The 18308-nt window shown below is 42.2% G+C and overlaps 1 protein-coding gene across 3 annotated transcripts in view; it reads left to right on the top strand.

Annotated features, from left to right (window-relative positions):
- The first annotated feature begins 240 nt into the window (after positions 1–240).
- The window catches only part of ACAD11 (acyl-CoA dehydrogenase family member 11), a 58850-nt gene continuing 40782 nt past the window's right edge, over positions 241–18308 (top strand). Inside the window, exons 1-9 of one of the 3 annotated variants that reach the window (XM_032805871.2) lie at positions 241–548; positions 6263–6362; positions 8450–8575; positions 10492–10653; positions 12787–12951; positions 13953–14100; positions 14676–14797; positions 15593–15699; positions 16102–16228. In XM_032805871.2, coding sequence (XP_032661762.1) covers positions 412–548; positions 6263–6362; positions 8450–8575; positions 10492–10653; positions 12787–12951; positions 13953–14100; positions 14676–14797; positions 15593–15699; positions 16102–16228 — 1194 coding nt within the window. In that variant the 5' untranslated portion in view covers positions 241–411. The remainder of the gene's footprint in view (positions 549–6262; positions 6363–8449; positions 8576–10491; positions 10654–12786; positions 12952–13952; positions 14101–14675; positions 14798–15592; positions 15700–16101; positions 16229–18308) is intronic. The other 2 variants (XM_075062515.1, XM_032805868.2) reach the window with 2 other exon arrangements.

Below are 18308 nucleotides of genomic sequence, written 5' to 3'. Positions count from 1 at the left end.
GACGCTGGTATTACTAAATCATCACCTCCCCACCCCCCAATCAGCTCTACAGTTGGTCAGAAAACTTGCAAATGTGGCTGTGACATACACCTGTGTCTGCCTGTCAGCCACACTCCTGGCATCTCTGAGAAGTGGTAAAGGAGCTAGTTTTGCTCTCGTTGCCGCTTGCCGACCTACTCCCTCGCACTGCAGAGCTGGCCAGGCCCCCTCACCCTACATCCCCTAACTTCAGGCAATTTACTTGAGCCTTGCCCAGGGGGGAGGGGCCTCAAGGCCAGGGGACTGTCTGCGCCAATAGCGTACGCCGGGCGAGGGCTGCCGCCTGGCGTAGGTAAGGGGCACGGGGTATGGTTACGCTGCTAGCGTACATGCGCTGGCTGGGATTTGCAGCAGCGCTGAAAGGGGCTGGAGATGGCTGCTGAGCCTGGCACGACCGCGGTGAGGGAGCAGCACAGGTTTGACCAGGGAGCCCTGGAGAAATACCTCTCCCGCCATTTGGCCGGGTTTCCTGTGCAGCCCCCCGACGCGCTGACAGCCAGGCAGTACAGGTAACCCTGCAGGGACTCCCCACTCCTGTGCTGCGCCTGCCTCTCCCCATTGCTCGCCCGGGACAAAACGCTGCACGTCACAGGGGTCACTGCTGGCCTGACTCTGGGACACCAGAACAGGGACAGCGAGCGCTGCCAAGGGAGCTCTGCTTGCACGATCTCTTCGAGAAAATTAGCCCTGAAAACCTGGGATAGGCAGCAGAGGTAGGCTGCCTGCCCGCCTGTCCCTGGATTGTGGCTTCGTCTGGTGGCACAAATTTCTTCGTCTCAGCGGTTGCCCATGTAAGATTGCGAGGGCACCGCCGCTGTGTGAAGCGAGCAGTCATTTAGGTCACTGGTTCTCAACTCTGGGGGTACTCAGAGGTCTTCCAGGGGGATACATCAACTTATCCAGGTATTTGTCTGGTTTTACAACAGGCTACATAAAAAGAACTAGCGAAGTCCATACAAACTAAAATTTCATACAGAAATGAGAAAAGTAAGCGTTTTTTTTCAGTAATAGTTTTTGTATTTTTATGGCTGATATTGAAAGCAAGTAGTTTTTAAGTGAGGTGAAACTTGGGATATGCAAGACAAATCAGACTCCTGAAAGGGGGACAGTAGTCTGGAAGGGTTGAGAGCTACTGATTTAGGTAGCCCTAAGAATGGCTTTGGCAGCTGTGAATGTTGTTTGTAGTAGGTAGGGTCATTCTTCAAAAGATGGATCTATCCCAGAAATGCTGGGAAGAATGATCACCTGTAAGGTAGGCAAAGTGCCTAGTTTTTGGTTTCTTACCTGTTTTTAGTGCACCTATCATCTTTGTGTCTATGACAAGCAGATTACAGATGTTGTCAAAGTGTGTCAGTTAAATACATGTATTGAACAGAGTCAGAGGTGTGTGTTGTACTGCACTGAGCTCATTGTGCAATTACAGAGGGACACCAAGGAAAATCATGGCTACGTGTTTATGGTAATGCAGAAACAAAATACTGTATCTTCTGTTATCAGTATGAAAGTTCACCAGTTACAAAACATGTTATTGTGTTCAAAGTTTATTTGGGCACAAGTTCAATGTGAATAAACAGTATTTGCTCTAAGGACAAATTCTTTGATGAACTCTTTTATGATTAACTTTATTGCTGTGCGTGTTAGAAGTCCACGGAGAACAGTGCATAGACCCTTAACAATTCTGTGGTGGTGGGGCCTTAGGGGTTTTCTCATGTTTTATTGTTTGAAGAAAGAGACCAGAGAAATTAGCATGTGTGTGATCGAAAACAAAATACTTGTAAAAATTGAGTTGTCTTCTTAATTGGATCTCAAAAAAGTGAGAGTTGACAATATACCAAAAAATTGAAAATACTGGTAATATCATTGTAAAACCACTAGTGACATTTTCCTCCCAAAAAACATGTCATCACAAGACCATAGATATAAGTATGAGAAAGTGACATTAAAATATACATTTTTATAATGCTGAAGACTGTACGATTACATCTACCATAGCAAAATAGACAAAATAGATTTATGTCCTTTGTAAATTTAAATGTCTTGCATCAACCTAACTCTGTAGTGTAGACCAGACCCTAGACACTTAGGAGAATAAATGTAATTGACTTGCAATGAAATGCAGGTTTCTAAGCAGCTAAGTCACTTCTAAAAATGGAACAGGGGCTCCTAAATCAATGAGGCACTTTTGAAAATGTTACTGTGACAGAATGTGCCCCTGTGTTCACACCCTGCACACTGTTGTAATAATCTTTGTACAAAATATGCCTTGTAAGGTATCATTTGAAAACTAATAACTTTCTGGTCAATAATATTATGGTGAAATGTGTGTAGCAACATTATATGTAAAGTAATGAGTATAAGATGAAATCACAACTGAAGTGTGTTTGTCAGACAAGTCTGGGATATGAGTAAGCCTGTTTTTCCGAGACACAGGCAAGATGAGGCCCCTAGTCAGGTGTCATCAAAGCTGATGGGTCATCACCTGTCAGGTGGCCTTTATTTGGCAAGGGAAGAGGGCAGGAACAAAAAGATGTACATTTTCACCAACAACAGCATACACAGGTGAAAAGAAACAGCATGAAGCCTCCTTCCTCCATCAGACTCCATGTCTCCATGCTCTCAGTGAGAAAGAATTTTAACTAGGGGTCACACTCAGGAAAGTGCTTTTCAAAGGGTGACTCAACTATAAAAGTGAGGGGCAAAACCACCCCAAGTTATCTTTTCCTGTCCCTTGGTCTCTTGCATCTAAGAGGACCTTCGGAGCAGATTCTGATCTGACACTTGGTCAGCAATGCCACTGAAAACCTGTGGTAAGAATGTAACCTTGAACAAAGTCTAGTTTTGTTAAGTTTAGTATTAGAAAACATTTTACTTTCTTTTTCTTGTAAACATTTTTTGTGTAATGCCTTAATACTTGTACTCACTCAACACCTATCGCTTTGTAATTAAATAAACTTGTTTTATTGTTTTAATCAAAACTAATCCAGTGTTGTGAACTGTGTGGGCAATTCCATTGAAAGTGGCAAATTGTTGTATATTGACCCTCCTAATATATCTGGACTGTGCAGTAGGGGGCTTGATAGTGCAGAGCAGTCATGTTTTCGGAAAATCTGGGAGTGGTTTGGGGTAACTCTGCATATGGTAACCAAGGCTGGTGGAAGCCAGAGTTGTAACTGACGTGTACTGACAGGTTGCAGGTGTCAGAGCTGCTGAACCAGGGCAATAGCTGTAGACGGAACTCCAGGTGTGATCTGCTTGCTGGCAGGCTGTTTATGAGTGACTCAAGTTGGAAGCTACCTCCACAAAGGGTTATGAGACACCCAAGGTTGCAGGGAAGTGGTGAAACAGCCCCTCAATAGTACTGGATTGCAACCCGGAATGTCATAGTTACCCATGACATAATAACGAGGGTAGCAAGATAGTAGGTGGAGGGTTTGGGGAAGAAGAAAAAGAGGGGTAACCAGAATGATGACTTGGTTATTTGGCAAACATAGCGTGGAGGAGCAAATATATTTATTTTAAACAAAATAAATGGATGTTTTAGTCATCTAATATCTCATAGGTGTTGGTGCAGAGTGAATCTTAAGGAGGAACTTGAATGAGGAGAAGGTACTGGATCATCCAGAGCATTGAAGGCGAGGACTAGAAGTTGGAACCTGATATGGTGGAGAAAGAGGAGTCCCTGAAGGGATTTAAAGAAGGAGGGGCGCTCTGGTTACATTGCTTGCTTGGTAATAAATATGATATTAATATTGGAGGTGTGACTTAATAGCATACTTCCCAATTTCAGTATTCATCCTTAAAAACTTGCCAGTTGCCTCAGGCAGTGCCTTAGGGACAGATCACGCACTGGATGAGTATGAGCAGACTTTTATGCCCATACAGGGCAACATGGGCTTCACTAGGGCTCAGTGCTAATGCAAATGTCCACCTGCTTGGATTCCATCATAGGATCGGGGCCTTGATTAGAGAACTATCTCAATGTGTGCTGTATTCAAGATATAACCTATTGTCATGGATGTACAGGATCTGTGCTATGTCTTGGCCTTTAGGCAGTCTTCTGGGAGTATCCGTATGTATGCCAGATTGCCAGTGGATCACACTTTTCCACAAGGGTTGGTCACTTGACCTTAGCTCCTCTGATACCTACCTGCTCTCTTTCTCATCATGAGCACTGAACAGTGAGTCCCAGCTGAGGGAGTCTCCTGTTCAGAAACATTTACCCCTAAATGTACATCCGTAGGTGTCTGCAGTAAGACTAGGCAACCTTTTCAAAATAGAGTAGGGTTTATTAATCAACTGGAATATAGCATCAGGGACTCCTTAGGTTAACGTAGAGAAGCAAAGGTTAAGAAAGTTCAGACTGGCCAAAGTTAGGGCTTGTACATACTAGCGCTTACTTTGAAACAGTTTGTCATTCAGGGGTGCGGAAAAGCCACCCTTCTGAGCAATGTAAGTTACACTGACCTAAGCGCTGATGTGGACAGTGTTATGTCCGTGGGAGACATTCTCCCACGGACACAACTACTGCCCCTCAGGGAGGTGGAGTAATTATGCTGATGGAGAGCTCTCTCTGGTTGGCATAAAGCGTCTGCACTAGCAGTGCTACAGCAGTACAGCTGCACCACTGTAGTGATTCTAGTGTAGACGCCCTTAGAATTCCATCAAGCCAGGTTGCTCTAGTGCCCATCTTGGCTTTCTCTGTCAATCTCAAGTGAGAACTGCTGTATCTCTGTCAGCCCAGATCTTACTGCAGATTCCTGTTACCTCCGGTACTTTCACTTGAAAACCACGCTGAGTTTCCATGTCCAGCCTGTCTGAGCATCTTGCTGTTAAGTGTCAATCATTTAGTCACTGGGGTTCCTGTTGTTTTTTGTGGATCTTCCATTGATGTGTGTTGATTCCAGCCAGCACTTAATGGCTCATTCAAATCACCCCAGACAGTTAGCTGGCACCAGGGCCATCCCTAGCTATTCTGGGGCCCTATGCAGCCCACCCCATGGGGGTGGGGGGGAGTCAGGCCTCTGTGAGGGGGTGGTGTTTGGGGGGGCAGGGAGGAACACACACTCCCTCCCCCCCCCCCGCACTCACCAGCAGCGTGGCTGTGGCCGGTTCTCTTCATTTCCTGACGCCACTGAGTGCAGGCCCGGCCCTGCTGCAGTCCTCAGGGGTGGAAAGAGGTGGGGTGGAGCAAGGCAGGGGCTTTGGGGAAGAGGTGTAGTGGGGGTGGGAAATGGCGAGGCAGGGTTGAGGGGCCTGGGGAAGAGGTGGAGTAGGGACTGGAGCAGTACACAGCTGCGCAGGGCACTGGGAAATTTGGTGCTCCAAGTTTCCTGCTGCCCTACGCAGCTGTGTACTTTGCGTATGGGTAAGGACGGCCCTGCCTGGCACAAATATCTTATACCTTTTCTCCGTTCCAAGGGAAGCAGTTTACCCCTTCTGCACCCACTAGGTAACAATACTAAGCCAAAGGGTCAACTGCCATAAGTATCATTCATAAAAGTGTTACAGAAAATTCTCACTTCTGTCACATCTATTGTAAGTCAAAGGAAGTTTATGCACTACTGTATAATTCTATTTTTCTTAATCCAGATTGGTAAATTTTTAAGGCTACTACTTTCCATCCAAGAATCTGAGTGAGCTTTGAAAACATTAACTGATCTTCACAACGTCTTTGTGGATGTTACCTTCTTTCTATAGAAGAGCAAACAGAGGCATAAAGTAAGGCCTTCGCTACACTGGTGCTTTACAGCGCTGCAACTTTCTCACTCGGGGGTGTGAAAAAAACACCCCCCTGAATGCTGCAAGATACAGTGCTGTAAAGCGCCAGTGTAAACAGTGCTTGCACAGCTCCCAGCGCTGCAAGCTATCCCCATGAGGACATGGAGTACGTGCAGCTGGCGCTGCGACCACACTCACACTTCAAAGCGCTGCCGCGGCAGCGCTTTGAAGTTTCGAGTGTAGCCAAGCCCTAACTGTGAGTTTTCCAAAGTCAAACAGGAAACATGTGGCAGAGCTGGGAATAGAGCCCAAGGCTACCGACTTTCTGAACTGTCATCTGCTGATTTGTAAGATTGTATGTTTAAAACAACACCCTCATTGTTCCTGGATATCCTCTTCCGCCCAAACAATGATGTGCACTTTTCCAATTTGGAGTTGCTGCTATTCGTTCTGTTACATGTTTGCAACTTTGTTTCTTAGTAATTCATTTCTTGTTCCTCTGTAGCTCAGGCCAGTCCAATCCAACCTTTTACTTGCAGAAGGGTTTTAAGACATATGTGCTTAGGAAGAAGCCTCATGGCCCTCTTCTGCCTAGAGCTCACAAGGTGAGTAACCAATTCCTTGGCAAACTATAAATGCATTTCATAGTTCGTGTGCTAAAAGTACATAACTGTGAGGAACAAATGTTTTAATGTAAGGACAGAGCCAAATGGCTCACAAATACCTTGGCTAAATTATCTTCATTCTAAAGGTTTCTGACCCAGTTGCAAATATGAAAGAAAAACTGGCTTTGTAGACTTTTTTATGGATTTTATTACACATTAATAAATAAGCAGATTTAAAGTTAATCAAACTTATCACCAACCTAACTACTATAATCACTTACTATACTAAGAATTAGACAGTACAGTTATCAAATCAAGCTCACAATTAGAATTAGTAATGATATGAACTGAGTCACCAATTAAGTCATCAAAGTATACAATAATCAAATCATAAGTAAAGCTCAGATTTTGTCACGGATATTTTTAGTAAAAATCAGGGACAGGTGATGGGCAATAAACAAAAATTCACGAACACCCATCACCTGTCCCTGTTTTTTACTAAAAATATCACTGACAGAATGTGGAGGGAGGAGGGTCTAGCACCTACAGCAGCTGGGGGCTCTGGGGTCCCCTTGCCCCCTGCAGCAGCTGGGAGCTCTGTGGTCTCCTCTGCCATGGCTGAGCCCATATGGGGTCCCGTCTGGGCAACCTGGAGATTTCCCCCCCACCGCAGCTGGATAGCTAGGGGGGCCCACCGCCAGCCGTGGCTGAGACCTGTGGGGCTGCCTGCTGACACCTTCAGCCCTGGGGCAGAAAATGTCACGGAGGTCTCTGGAAGTCACAGATTCTGTGACCTCCGTGACATAATCATAGCCTTAATCATAAAGCTACTCCAGCACATGATCAATTTTTACAAATACGGAAACTTGACGAGGCAGCCACCTGCTTAGCTCCAACCTCCAGTTACAGGATCTTGCTCGTGGCAAAGTAATCTATTGATCTGGTTGAATGTTTCAGAATCAGAACCAAACTTGTTTACCTCTCAGCCCTTGAAGCAATATTTAGACTCCTCCCAAAGTTCCTGTGTGCTTAGTGACTATACTGAGTACTCCATCTCTGGTTTAATTTCCCAGTCTTTGATACAACAGCAGTTAACAGCTCTTACTTCTCCTGTAGAGTAGCGTGGTGTTCCTGACACCCTTCACTATTCAGGGGAAAAGTCTAAGTTTAAAGCAGGATTGCCTAGAACTTGAATTAGGAAATGATTAATGTTGCGTACTGCAAATGAACTCACATATGCACGCAATCATTTAAACACACACGTGCACATCTCGGAAGTGTTAGAGAATAATAATAATGTGGGCATCATCACCCAATAACAACATAAGAAAAAGAGGGGGAAATACTCAAGGAAAAAGATGCATTCTTCATCTTGTGTGGTCTTTGGCATCACATTGCATCAGTCAGGACTGCAGTTCTGGGGATTGGGTAGTGTCATATCTGGTCAGTAGCTCGGTGCTGGCAAAGTCTTCTGGGCACTTAGGCCAGCATAGTCTGTAGTGGTCTTTGTCTTTAGTTGGCTGGTACAGATGGCACCAATTCATTAGAAGGCCTTGATATGTTGAGGGCTATAACTTCCCTTGTCAGCGCTTATACAGCTCACATGTCTCCCTATCTTCTCTTTTAGCATTTCTTAAAACAAATATATAGGCCTTTTTGCAACTGTCACATGACCTCTATACTGACAAGGAACTGGGGAACTAACAGTTAGTTGCTTTCAGTGGCCGAAGGGTCGTTAGCAACTTTAACCCAGAGACAGAGCTACTCTAGATGTTGTTAATATAAATCTGATTTAAGATAAAGAAAATTAAAGTTTTTACCAGGCCCAGCTCTGAAGTGGGCTATTTCCCTCACGTAACTATTGGCATAAAATTTAAGTGGCTGTTGAATGTTAGAAAATGCAATTAATTTTTCAAATGCACAAACCAGTAGCAGTGTTCTGTACTGCATACATAGCAGTGTTCTGTACTACTTGGTGTTTAGTAGGGCACAGTGTTATATTCTGTATATATGTAAAATAAATGTAATTAAATGTGTCTGAAGAATTTGAACATTATTCTGTACCTACCATACTATATCCTTCTTAGGTTGATAGAGAATATCATGTGCAGAAAGCATTATTTTCAGCTGGATTTCCAGTCCCTGAGCCCCTACTGTATTGCAGTGATGTTTCTGTGATTGGAACTGAATTTTATGTGATGGAACATGTACAGGTTAGTCAATACATGTTTTAGGTTTTTGTTTTGTTTTCTTTTTGGTTTTATTTCCATTGCAAGCTGCTTTAAAATATCTAAAGTTTTATATGTTGAAATAAGAAACTGGATGAAATTTTTCAATCTTGGGTACCTAGAATAGGGCTCCTAAGCCCTTTTTTAGGCACCTGAATAAAAATGGCTTGATTTTTTTCAGAGGTGCTGCTCACCAATAGCACCAGTTGACTTCAGTTTTTTTAGGATTTATTTCCCTCTCACAGGGTCATGTGTTTGGCTCACCATTCAACATGATCTTTTCAGGTTGGTTGTCAGGCAGACATTCTGAAATCAGGCAGGATCACTGGTGTGAAAACCCTAGACTTAGTAGCGGGAGCTGGTCCAGCTTTAAGGTTGGACAACTATTCTCCATCCCAGGCCCTCAAAGTTTCTGGGTCCGCAATGTTTTTTAAAAAAAATGATGAATGCATTAGCCAGCTGTTCTTCAAAAGCTAACAGAATTGTAGTTCAGGCAGCAATTATAAGAATATAGGGCAGGTCTATGGACCACCACTAGATGGGTCACAGAGGTGCCTCTTATTTACTCTGGGGACTCCTCAGATTCAGAACACTAACGTCTGGGAAGGAAACCTCCAAGCCACATGCTTCCGATGTTCTATATTTTATTAACTATCTCTAAACAAATCAAATGACAAGAAAGTGGGTTAATATCAATTCATCAGGTTGTGTGTTCAGTTTAGGAGACAGTTGAGTTGGGTGTGTGTTTGTTTTGTTAACCGTGTTCTAATATTGCTTCCAATTAGATTAACTTTGAAAAACTGCTGGGATATTTCTATCTTTGCTTTGGCACATTTATAAAGTTGGAATTTTCTCTGTCTTATCTCAAGCAAGAAGTTTCTTTTTAATAAATCTAGTTCCCATAGCATTTATTTTTTTCCCAAGAATGTAAGTTTACACTTGACTAAATTGGATAGCTCAGTTGCTTTTTTATTTTTTTATCTTTTTAATTAATACAATCCAAGTTTTTAGAAAGTAGAACAGAACTTGATGAAACATGTCTGTTGACTAAACAGTATCATATAATTCTACAATAAATTCTATTCTTTCACAATTAATTGGCAAAATCTAACCTAGTCAGTGTGTTAGCTGTGTACGTTTATTTAAATCATAAACTATCTGGAAGTGAGTGGGTTTAGAGAAAAAATTTGCCTAGTTTTTCCTTTTTCCCAAATCAAACGGTCTGCAACAGAGGCAAATGATAGCCCTTTCTTCTTCCCTCTCCCTCCAAAAAAAGTAAGTGGATTACTTTTAACTATTTTTGAAATGTGAAAAATCCTTATTAAACTAGAGCTTATCATTTCATTTTTCAATTTATACACTGAATTTTTTTGATTCAGAATATTTAAAATGGACTCAAGAAATACAATCTGGATTTCACACACCTCAGAGTTTGGAGGGTGTCTGGTTCCAGAGTTCTAGTTCAGGATCTACAAGATATATGTATATACTCCTCTACCCTGATATAACGTGACCTGATATAACACGAATTCAGATATAAGATGGTAAAGCAGCACTCCGGGAGGGCGGGGCTGAGCACTCCGGTGGATCAAAGCAAGTTCAATATAATGCAGTTTCACCTATAAAGCAGTAAGATTTTTTGGCTCCTGAGGACAGCATTATATTGGAGTAGAGGTGTATTAAATTCACTACTCAGGGAGATCCTGTGAGATTGGTAGTTTTTGGATTTCAGTGAGCAGGAGTGCCTTGACCTTTCTGGACAAGAAACAGATGGGTGAGGAAGAGATTACTGACGCAATGACTGTTAATACATCATACGCATCTTGTGCAGTTGAGCTGTGTGACCTTTCCCTCCCCTCCTCCATACATCCCACCAAATATCTGATTTATGATGTCTTTAGGGTCGCATATTCCGAGACCGCACACTACCTGAGGTCAGTCCAGCGGAGCGATCTGCTTTGTATGTTGCTATGATAGAAACCCTGGCCCGGTTGCACTCATTCAGTTTGCATTCATTGGGTCTCCAAGGATATGGCAGAGGACCAGGATACTGTAGGAGGCAGGTAATGGTCTCCAAAACCACTTACTATATAATACCCTTGAATGTTTCATTTGTATTCATTTGGTTACAACACTTTATATTAATGTCTTTAAAAATAACGAACATCTTTAAATTACTCAAGATTTTGGCTTTATCTAGTATCTTATAATTAGTTCAATTACTCTATATGTTATAGTGTTTAGAACACATTGATAAAGTCTGTGGTCCTATTATCCTACTGTAGTATCCGTTCACCTGTGTCACACCTCCAGATTTGGAATTACGTATGAAGTGGGATTTATATTTGAAATACAACAATGATCAGGTCTATCTTTCAGTATTCTTTCCCCTTTCCAGAGATAGTTAGTACAAATTTAAAGCTACTAAGGGTATAACAACACTGTCAAAATCCAGAAGCAGGAATAACACTCCAAAGATTAATTGTCATTAATCTGGATCACCTGTGCCAGTTGATATAGGGACTTGGCTTTGTCTCTTTTAGAGCAAGCTGGAAAGGATCTTAATCATGTACTCCCAATGGATCAGAATCTGATATGTTACACCAGTATAAATCAAGAATAATTTCAAGGGAGTTGCTGTGGATCTATAGTACTGCAGCCTAGGTCAGAATCTGATCCTAAATTGTTTTTTAGAGAAAGTTTCCTGAGCATCAGAAATTGAATCTGTATGTGACAATTTCTTTTTGTTTTAGTGTGAAGATGTGGAAGTATCAAAGCTTATTCAACGTACCTCTGAGGAGTTGATCCATGGTGTTTGATTTTCTGTTGTGCTTACTTTTGTAGCATATTGCAAGGTTATGAAACAAAATATGCACTCAGCCTTCCACTGGTGATAGAAACAAAGGCCAAACATTGAGAGGTGCAATTTTCTGCTATTTGTTAATCCTTTTTGAATTCTCTTCTGTACCTTATTGGATCTCTGAGATAATCTAAAGGCCGAGGGCAGTGAACAGAGATCAAAATAGCTTGGCTGGTATCAGAGGGGTTAAGGAAGCAGAAATCCTTTGGGTTGCTGTAATCAGAGCGAGCCATTGGAAATGACTGAGCTCCGAAGGTGTGAAAAAACATAGAGACTCATGAGTAAAGATGAAACGGAAACTCAGAGCAGCTAAGCAACACACAGAAAATTGTGGTGAGATGTGGTTTGTTAACTAAGAGCAAGTCTACACTTAAAATGATGTGTTGGTGCAGGTGCACTGATGCAACTGTGCCACTCTAGCGCTTTAATGAAGACACTGTAAGCCAACGGGAGAGAGCATTCCCATTGGCATAGTTAGTCCATTCCCTGAGAGGCGGTACCAGTGTCGGTAGGAAAAGCTCTCCAGCCAACATAGCGCTAGCTACTTAGAGAGTTAGGTTGGTATAACTGTGTTGCTCAAAGGTGTGGATTTTTCACACCCCTGAGCGATGTAGTTATTCCAGTATAGGTCTGTAGTGTAGGCCTAAAACCATAACAGTGGACATTCAAAGGGGAGCGTACAGGGTAGACTGAATGGGCTGGAGCGGCTGATCATAGTGGACTGCAGAGCTAGAGAAAACATGATAGGAATGCATATGTACGAATTATAGTAAGTGCAAACCCTTTAAATCCAGCCAGTATTTGTCTTCATTTGTGGCATTTTAAATGTATTAGGGCAATAACAGAATCAAGCATATTCCTGCCAGTTACATTTCTTCACCTTAGAGTTCTAATTCCCAGACCCACAACTAGCTGCATGTGAGTGTGTCCCTGCACCTGTGCATAGTTATGACTGGAACATAATGTATTATTGTCTTTTAAATAAAATCAATTGGCTGTGTCAGGCTAGAGTTCCAAGAAGAGACCGAGACAAAAAATGAGTGCCAGGAAGTTTACCAGTGAATAGAAAATCTCAACAATGGCCTTTGTCTGTATTACCAGTGGAAAAATTGACTGTGCATCATGTTTCATAACCATCTTGCCTACGTATTTATAGCCATAATTATAAAAGTGAACAGTAAGACCATCATAGAAAAGGGATAGTATATGGTGACAAATATTTTTTCAACACCTTTGAATTATAACAAGTAAAAAAGAAGTTTGAATGGCTCGCTCCCTCAACTGTATAATGTTCTGCTTATTTCCCAGTTGTTTTACGTGTTTTTTATATTTTCAGGTTACAACTTGGAAAAAACAGTATGATGCTTCTGCTCACGTAGACATTCCTGCTATGAACCAGCTGGCTGAGTGGTTAATGAACAACTTGCCAGCTGGTGATAATGAAGAAAATCTGATTCATGGAGATTTTAGAATAGATAACATCATTTTCCATCCAAGAGAGGTACCCCAAACATATATATACATATTTAATCATACTTCTTAGTGCTTGTTGTACTGTTTCTCTACTTTCCTATCTTCATAATAGACATTGACAGGTGTTGCAGAGCACAATTTTCTTGAGGTAAATTTAAGGACTGCTTAAAACAAATTCACTAACCTAACTCTGATTCATTAGACCTTCTTTTCCCTCTTCCCATCTTCACATCCCCCAGTGCAAACAATCCTGCTCCCTTATTGTTCTTGAAATATACAGCTCAAAAAGGGAACCATAAAATACACTTAAGAGTCAAGCATGTGCTCAAGTATCATTGATTTGCTCAAGTGCCTGATCCAAAGCCCGCTGAAGTCAATGGAAAGACTTCCACATTAACTTCAGGTGGTTTGGGATCAGGACTTAGTGTTATCATAGGGCCTGGTAGCCCTCCTCATCGACTAAGACCCCATAGTGATAGACTCTGTACAAACACAGAGCAAAAAGGTCTAAATATATAATATGCAATCTCAGTAAAAACAAGGGAGAAGGTAAAAAACCCAAACCTATGAAAGTAAGGCAGGCCCATTGACAGGAATTCCAGGCCCCAGGGCAGAACAGTCAGTGGGCCCCCGCTGGTGCCCAGCGAGCTGCTGGGTGTGCTTTTCCGGCATGGCCAGGGCTTGCACATGCCTGCCCGGTCGGTGCCTTCGCTGCTGCTGATACCACCCAGCATGCGCCTAGGAGCATAGGTGCTGACTTCCAGATTTCCCGGGAGATGCTCGGCTCCCGGCTCTGTCCTAGGCCCCTTCCCCTAATGCCCCATCCCCACCTCACCTCTTCCCACCCCTGTTCCACCCCCTGCCCCGAGGGTGCCCCATATACAACTGGTGCCTCCCCGTAGTTGGGGGGCACTCTCCAAAGGGCAGGTCACATGTCTTCTAAATGGGAAGGTATGTGTGTATGTAGTTAATTTAACTTGCTTGCCTTAATCATTCATCTGATATTTATTTATTTATTTATTTATTTAGGCTCGTGTTGTGGCAGTCCTGGACTGGGAACTTTCAACCACTGGGCATCCTTTAGCAGATTTAGCTTATACTGCTGCATTTTACTTCTGGCCTAACACAATTAAACAGTTAGGCCAAGGGGGTACCTTGAGTTTTAGAGATACTGTAGGTAATTATAATTTTGTTGACATTAGTTTTTTAAAAATTGATTTCTATTTAGTTTTTTTTATCTTTATAAATAGTTGATAGGCAACTATTAAGCATACAATACTAAACTTGTAAATAACTTCCATAGTTTCCTAACAACATGTGTATTATATTCTAGAAAACTATAGATAGGAAATGTATATTTCAATATACTTATGAGGTTATTAATAGTATTCCTTTAAGTGAAAAGATATTTTGAATGCTGTTTTTCTTAGAGACAGATAAGTTAAGCCTAAAATTTAATCTTCATGTTAAAAGACAAGACAACAATATAATTTTTTTACTGACCCAAAAAAATGTTCTGTTTATATTTGGTTGGAATTTGAACAGTCCCCATTTGTGTTTGACTTCCAAATATAACAGTATTAGTTCATGAGAACCAGTATGTGACACTTAGTAGTTGTTCTTTATTGTGTAAACTGAATATAGTTTGTAAGACTAAACAAGTAGCATAACTGGTAAAACATTAATTAGAATTTAAAAACCAAGAAAGAGAAAAGTTTTGGACGTGCTAAATATTCTGTATGGTTTTCCTAGGAATTCCATCACTTGAAGAATTAATTTCAGTTTACTGCCGCTGCAGGGGTATTAGCACAGATTTACCCAACTTGAATTTCTTTCTTGCTCTTTCATATTTTAAAATTGCTGGAATATGCCAGGTAACATTTTCATTGATACCTAATATACTTTCTTGTAGTTTTATTATGAATATTTGTAGTTTGGTAATGTAGATTAAAAATGTAAAAAATATTGAAATGTGAAAAAGTTGAAAAGCTTTTGTAATTTTATTTATTCTTTTAAAAGCTGTAGCGTGTTAGCTGCCTGTCCCTAGTAGCTGTCTGGGCTATTGTTCCCTTTATAAAACTGCTGATCAGGTGATGGCTAACGTCATAATTTTAAAAACAGACATTAGCCTTCTTTAGATTTGTTCATTTTGGATATGATCACCATGGATGCTAGATGATGGGGGGGCCCTCAGGAAAAATCACATACACTGTCCTTTAAACTCTGAGCATTGTGGGCCCCATCCAGTGCCTATTGAAATCAACAGTTGGGAACCCATTGACTTCAGCTGGCACTAGATCAGGCCCCACATGAACTTATTTTTAAACTTTTATAATTATGTATATGACATTTGCACAGTAAATACTTGTCACTTGTGCTGCTGATTTTGTTGGTTGTCCTTTGGACTTGGACCATTAGTCTATTCACTGTGGAGTGAGTATTTTCTTTTAGTGTCTCAGTATCACTACTGATTGGAAATGGATCAATGGCATTACTAATGTATTCAAGTACAATTTGACCAACTTTTATATTGGAACACTAACTATTTCTTATTATTGTGAGTATGTGCATTTAATTTTATCCACCACTTCACACAGATTATCTGTCATATGGAATTCCAATTTTAAGCAGATAATTAAATCATACATATCTATTTTATTTGGTTTTAGGGTATATATGCTAGATATCTCCTTGGAAATTCTTCTGCAGAAAATAGTTATGAGTTCGCTGAGATAGTGAAACCCTTGGCAGAAACCGGATTACTGCTCTCAAAAAGGTAAGAGCACTTGTTGGCTATGTCTGTGCAGAAATTAAAAAAAACCCAGTTGGCCTGGGTCAACTGACTTGGGCTCACAGAGCTCGGGCTCCATAGCCGAAAAAATGCTGTGTAGATATTTGTGCTTGGGCTGTAGTCCAAGCTCTGGGACTCTCAACATTTGCAGCCCGAATGACTACAGAGCAATTTTTCAGCCCTGCGACCCAAGCCCTGCGAGCTTGAGTCAGCTGACCTGGGTCTTTTATCCCTGTGTTGATTTGCCCTAAAAGCCTTGGCTAACTCAGGTCAAACCTTTCACAGCTTTCTTATATATTTCTTTAAATAGTTATATTCGTGTAAGGAAGTTTGTATTAGCATCAGGAGAACCTGACCTTACATATTTATTTAAATTTTGTTCCCTAGAACTTCTTTCACCAGTGATGCACAACCCAGTGGTACAGGAGAGCTATTCCAGCAGACTGAAAAAGGCCAGGAGGTTCTGCGGAAGGTGAAGCAGTTCATGAAGCAGCACGTGTTTCCAGCTGAAAAGGTAGAAGCTTTTCGTTCAGGAAGTAGAGTGTGTTTGTGCAGAAATGCAGAGCTTACTTCACAACTCACATCTTCACTTTGTTTAGGAACAGACACAGCGCTTAATTTTGTCCAGTCAGTGATGACTGCAGATTATTACTCATTATAAATCAGTGTAGCCTTGGCAACAAAATCTATCCAAAGTACAGTCTATGAATTAGTAGAGAAGACTAAAGGAACAATATTGAATGGGGTAAAATACTCTACTAATAACAAATACAATAGTATCTTTCACAGTAGAGAAAAGACAGAACTCTGTTGTAGTGAGTGAGTGCAAAGGGGGTTCCTGATGTTGGACATAGACAGGCACTATCGCTCTGATTAGCTCACAAACTGGAAGATGTTGATAGTTCGCACAGTGTTACCATACAGGATCTGCCTGAATCCTGGCACAGATTGTTTCTCCTTTAGCTTTTGAGGTTCATGGTTCTTCCGTTCCGAGGGAGTGTTGGAAGCAGGAGATTAGGAGTTGATACTTGAGTTCCCAGTGTTGCTGCTGACTTAAGCATGATCCTAGGGATGTTGCTCAGCCTCTCTCTGTATCTATTTTTTTTTCTCTTCTTACAAAGTTGTTTTTGATAATTAATTGTTTGTAAAGTGCTTTGAGATGCTTAGTTTGAAAGTAACTATGGTATAATCGTTGCCAACAATCATTGCTTTATATGTGGTCATGACTAATCATTGCATTACAAATGCTGCAGGTTCTGTATGCCCTGTGACTAACTCCCTTATAACATCTCTGACCCTCAGGACAAACTGCTTGTTGGGAAAGTTGGGATTAAGGGTATGTCTACACTACGGGATTATTCCGATTTTACATAAACCAGTTTTGTAAACAGATTATATAAAGTCGAGTGCACGTGGCCACACTAAGCACATTAATTCGGCGGTGTGTCCATATACCGAGGCTAGCGTTGATTTCCGGAGCGTTGTACTGTGGGTAGCTATCCCGTAGCTATCCCATAGTTCCCGCAGTCTCCCCCGCTCCTGGGTTGAGATCCCAGTGCCTGATGGGGCGAAAAACATTGTCGCGGGTGGTTCTGGGTACAGCCTCACTCCTCCCTCCGTGAAAGCAGCAGACAACCGTTTCACGCCGTTTTTCCTGGGTGAACTGTGCAAACGCCATAGCACAGTAAGCATGGACCCTGCTCAGATCAAGACCTCAATCGTGGACATTGTAAACACCTCGCTCATTCTCGTGCAGTCTATGCTGAACCAGGACCTGCAAAGCCAGGTGAGGAGGAGGTGGCTACGGCAGAGCAGCAACAAGAGTGATGAGGACATGGACACGGACACAGAATTCTCTCAAGCCGTGGGCCTCTGCGCTTTGGAGATCCTGCTGGTAATGGGGCAGGTTCTAGCCATTGAACACCGATTTTGGGCCCGGGAAACAAGCACAGACTGGTGGGACTGCATAGTTTTGCAGGTTTGGGACGATTCGCGGTGGCTGTGAAACTTTCGCATGCGTAAGGGCACTTTCATGGAACTTTGTGACTTGCTTTCCCCTGCCCTGAAACACCATAAGACCAAGATGAGAGCAGCCCTCACAGTGGAGAAGTGAGTGGCAATAGCCCTCTGGAAGCTTGCAATGCCAGACAGCTACCGGTCAGTCGGGAATCAATTTGGGGTTGGAAAATCTACTGTGGGGGCTGCTGTGATGCAAGTAGCCAAAGCAGTCATTAAGCTGCTGCTACGAAAGGTTGTGACTCTGGGAAACTGTGCAGGTCATAGTGGATGGCTTTGCTGCAATGGGATTCCCTAACTGTGGGGGGGCGATAGATGGAACCCATATCCCTATCTTGGCACCGGAGCACCAGGGCACCCAGTACGTAAACCGCAAGGGGTACTTTTCAATGGTGCTGCAAGCACTGGTGGATCACAAGGGACGTTTCACCAACATCCACGTGGGATGGCCGGGAAGGGTTCATGACGCTCGCGTCTTCAGGAACACTACTCTGTTTAAACGGCTGCAGCAAGGGAATTACTTCCCAGACCAGAAAATAACAGTTGGGGATGTTGAAATGCCTGTAGTTATCCTGGGG

This window comes from Chelonoidis abingdonii, chromosome 2 (genome assembly GCF_003597395.2).
Source record: "Chelonoidis abingdonii isolate Lonesome George chromosome 2, CheloAbing_2.0, whole genome shotgun sequence".
NCBI lineage: Eukaryota > Metazoa > Chordata > Testudines > Testudinidae > Chelonoidis > Chelonoidis abingdonii.
This window is presented reverse-complemented; position numbering and strand designations above follow the sequence as displayed.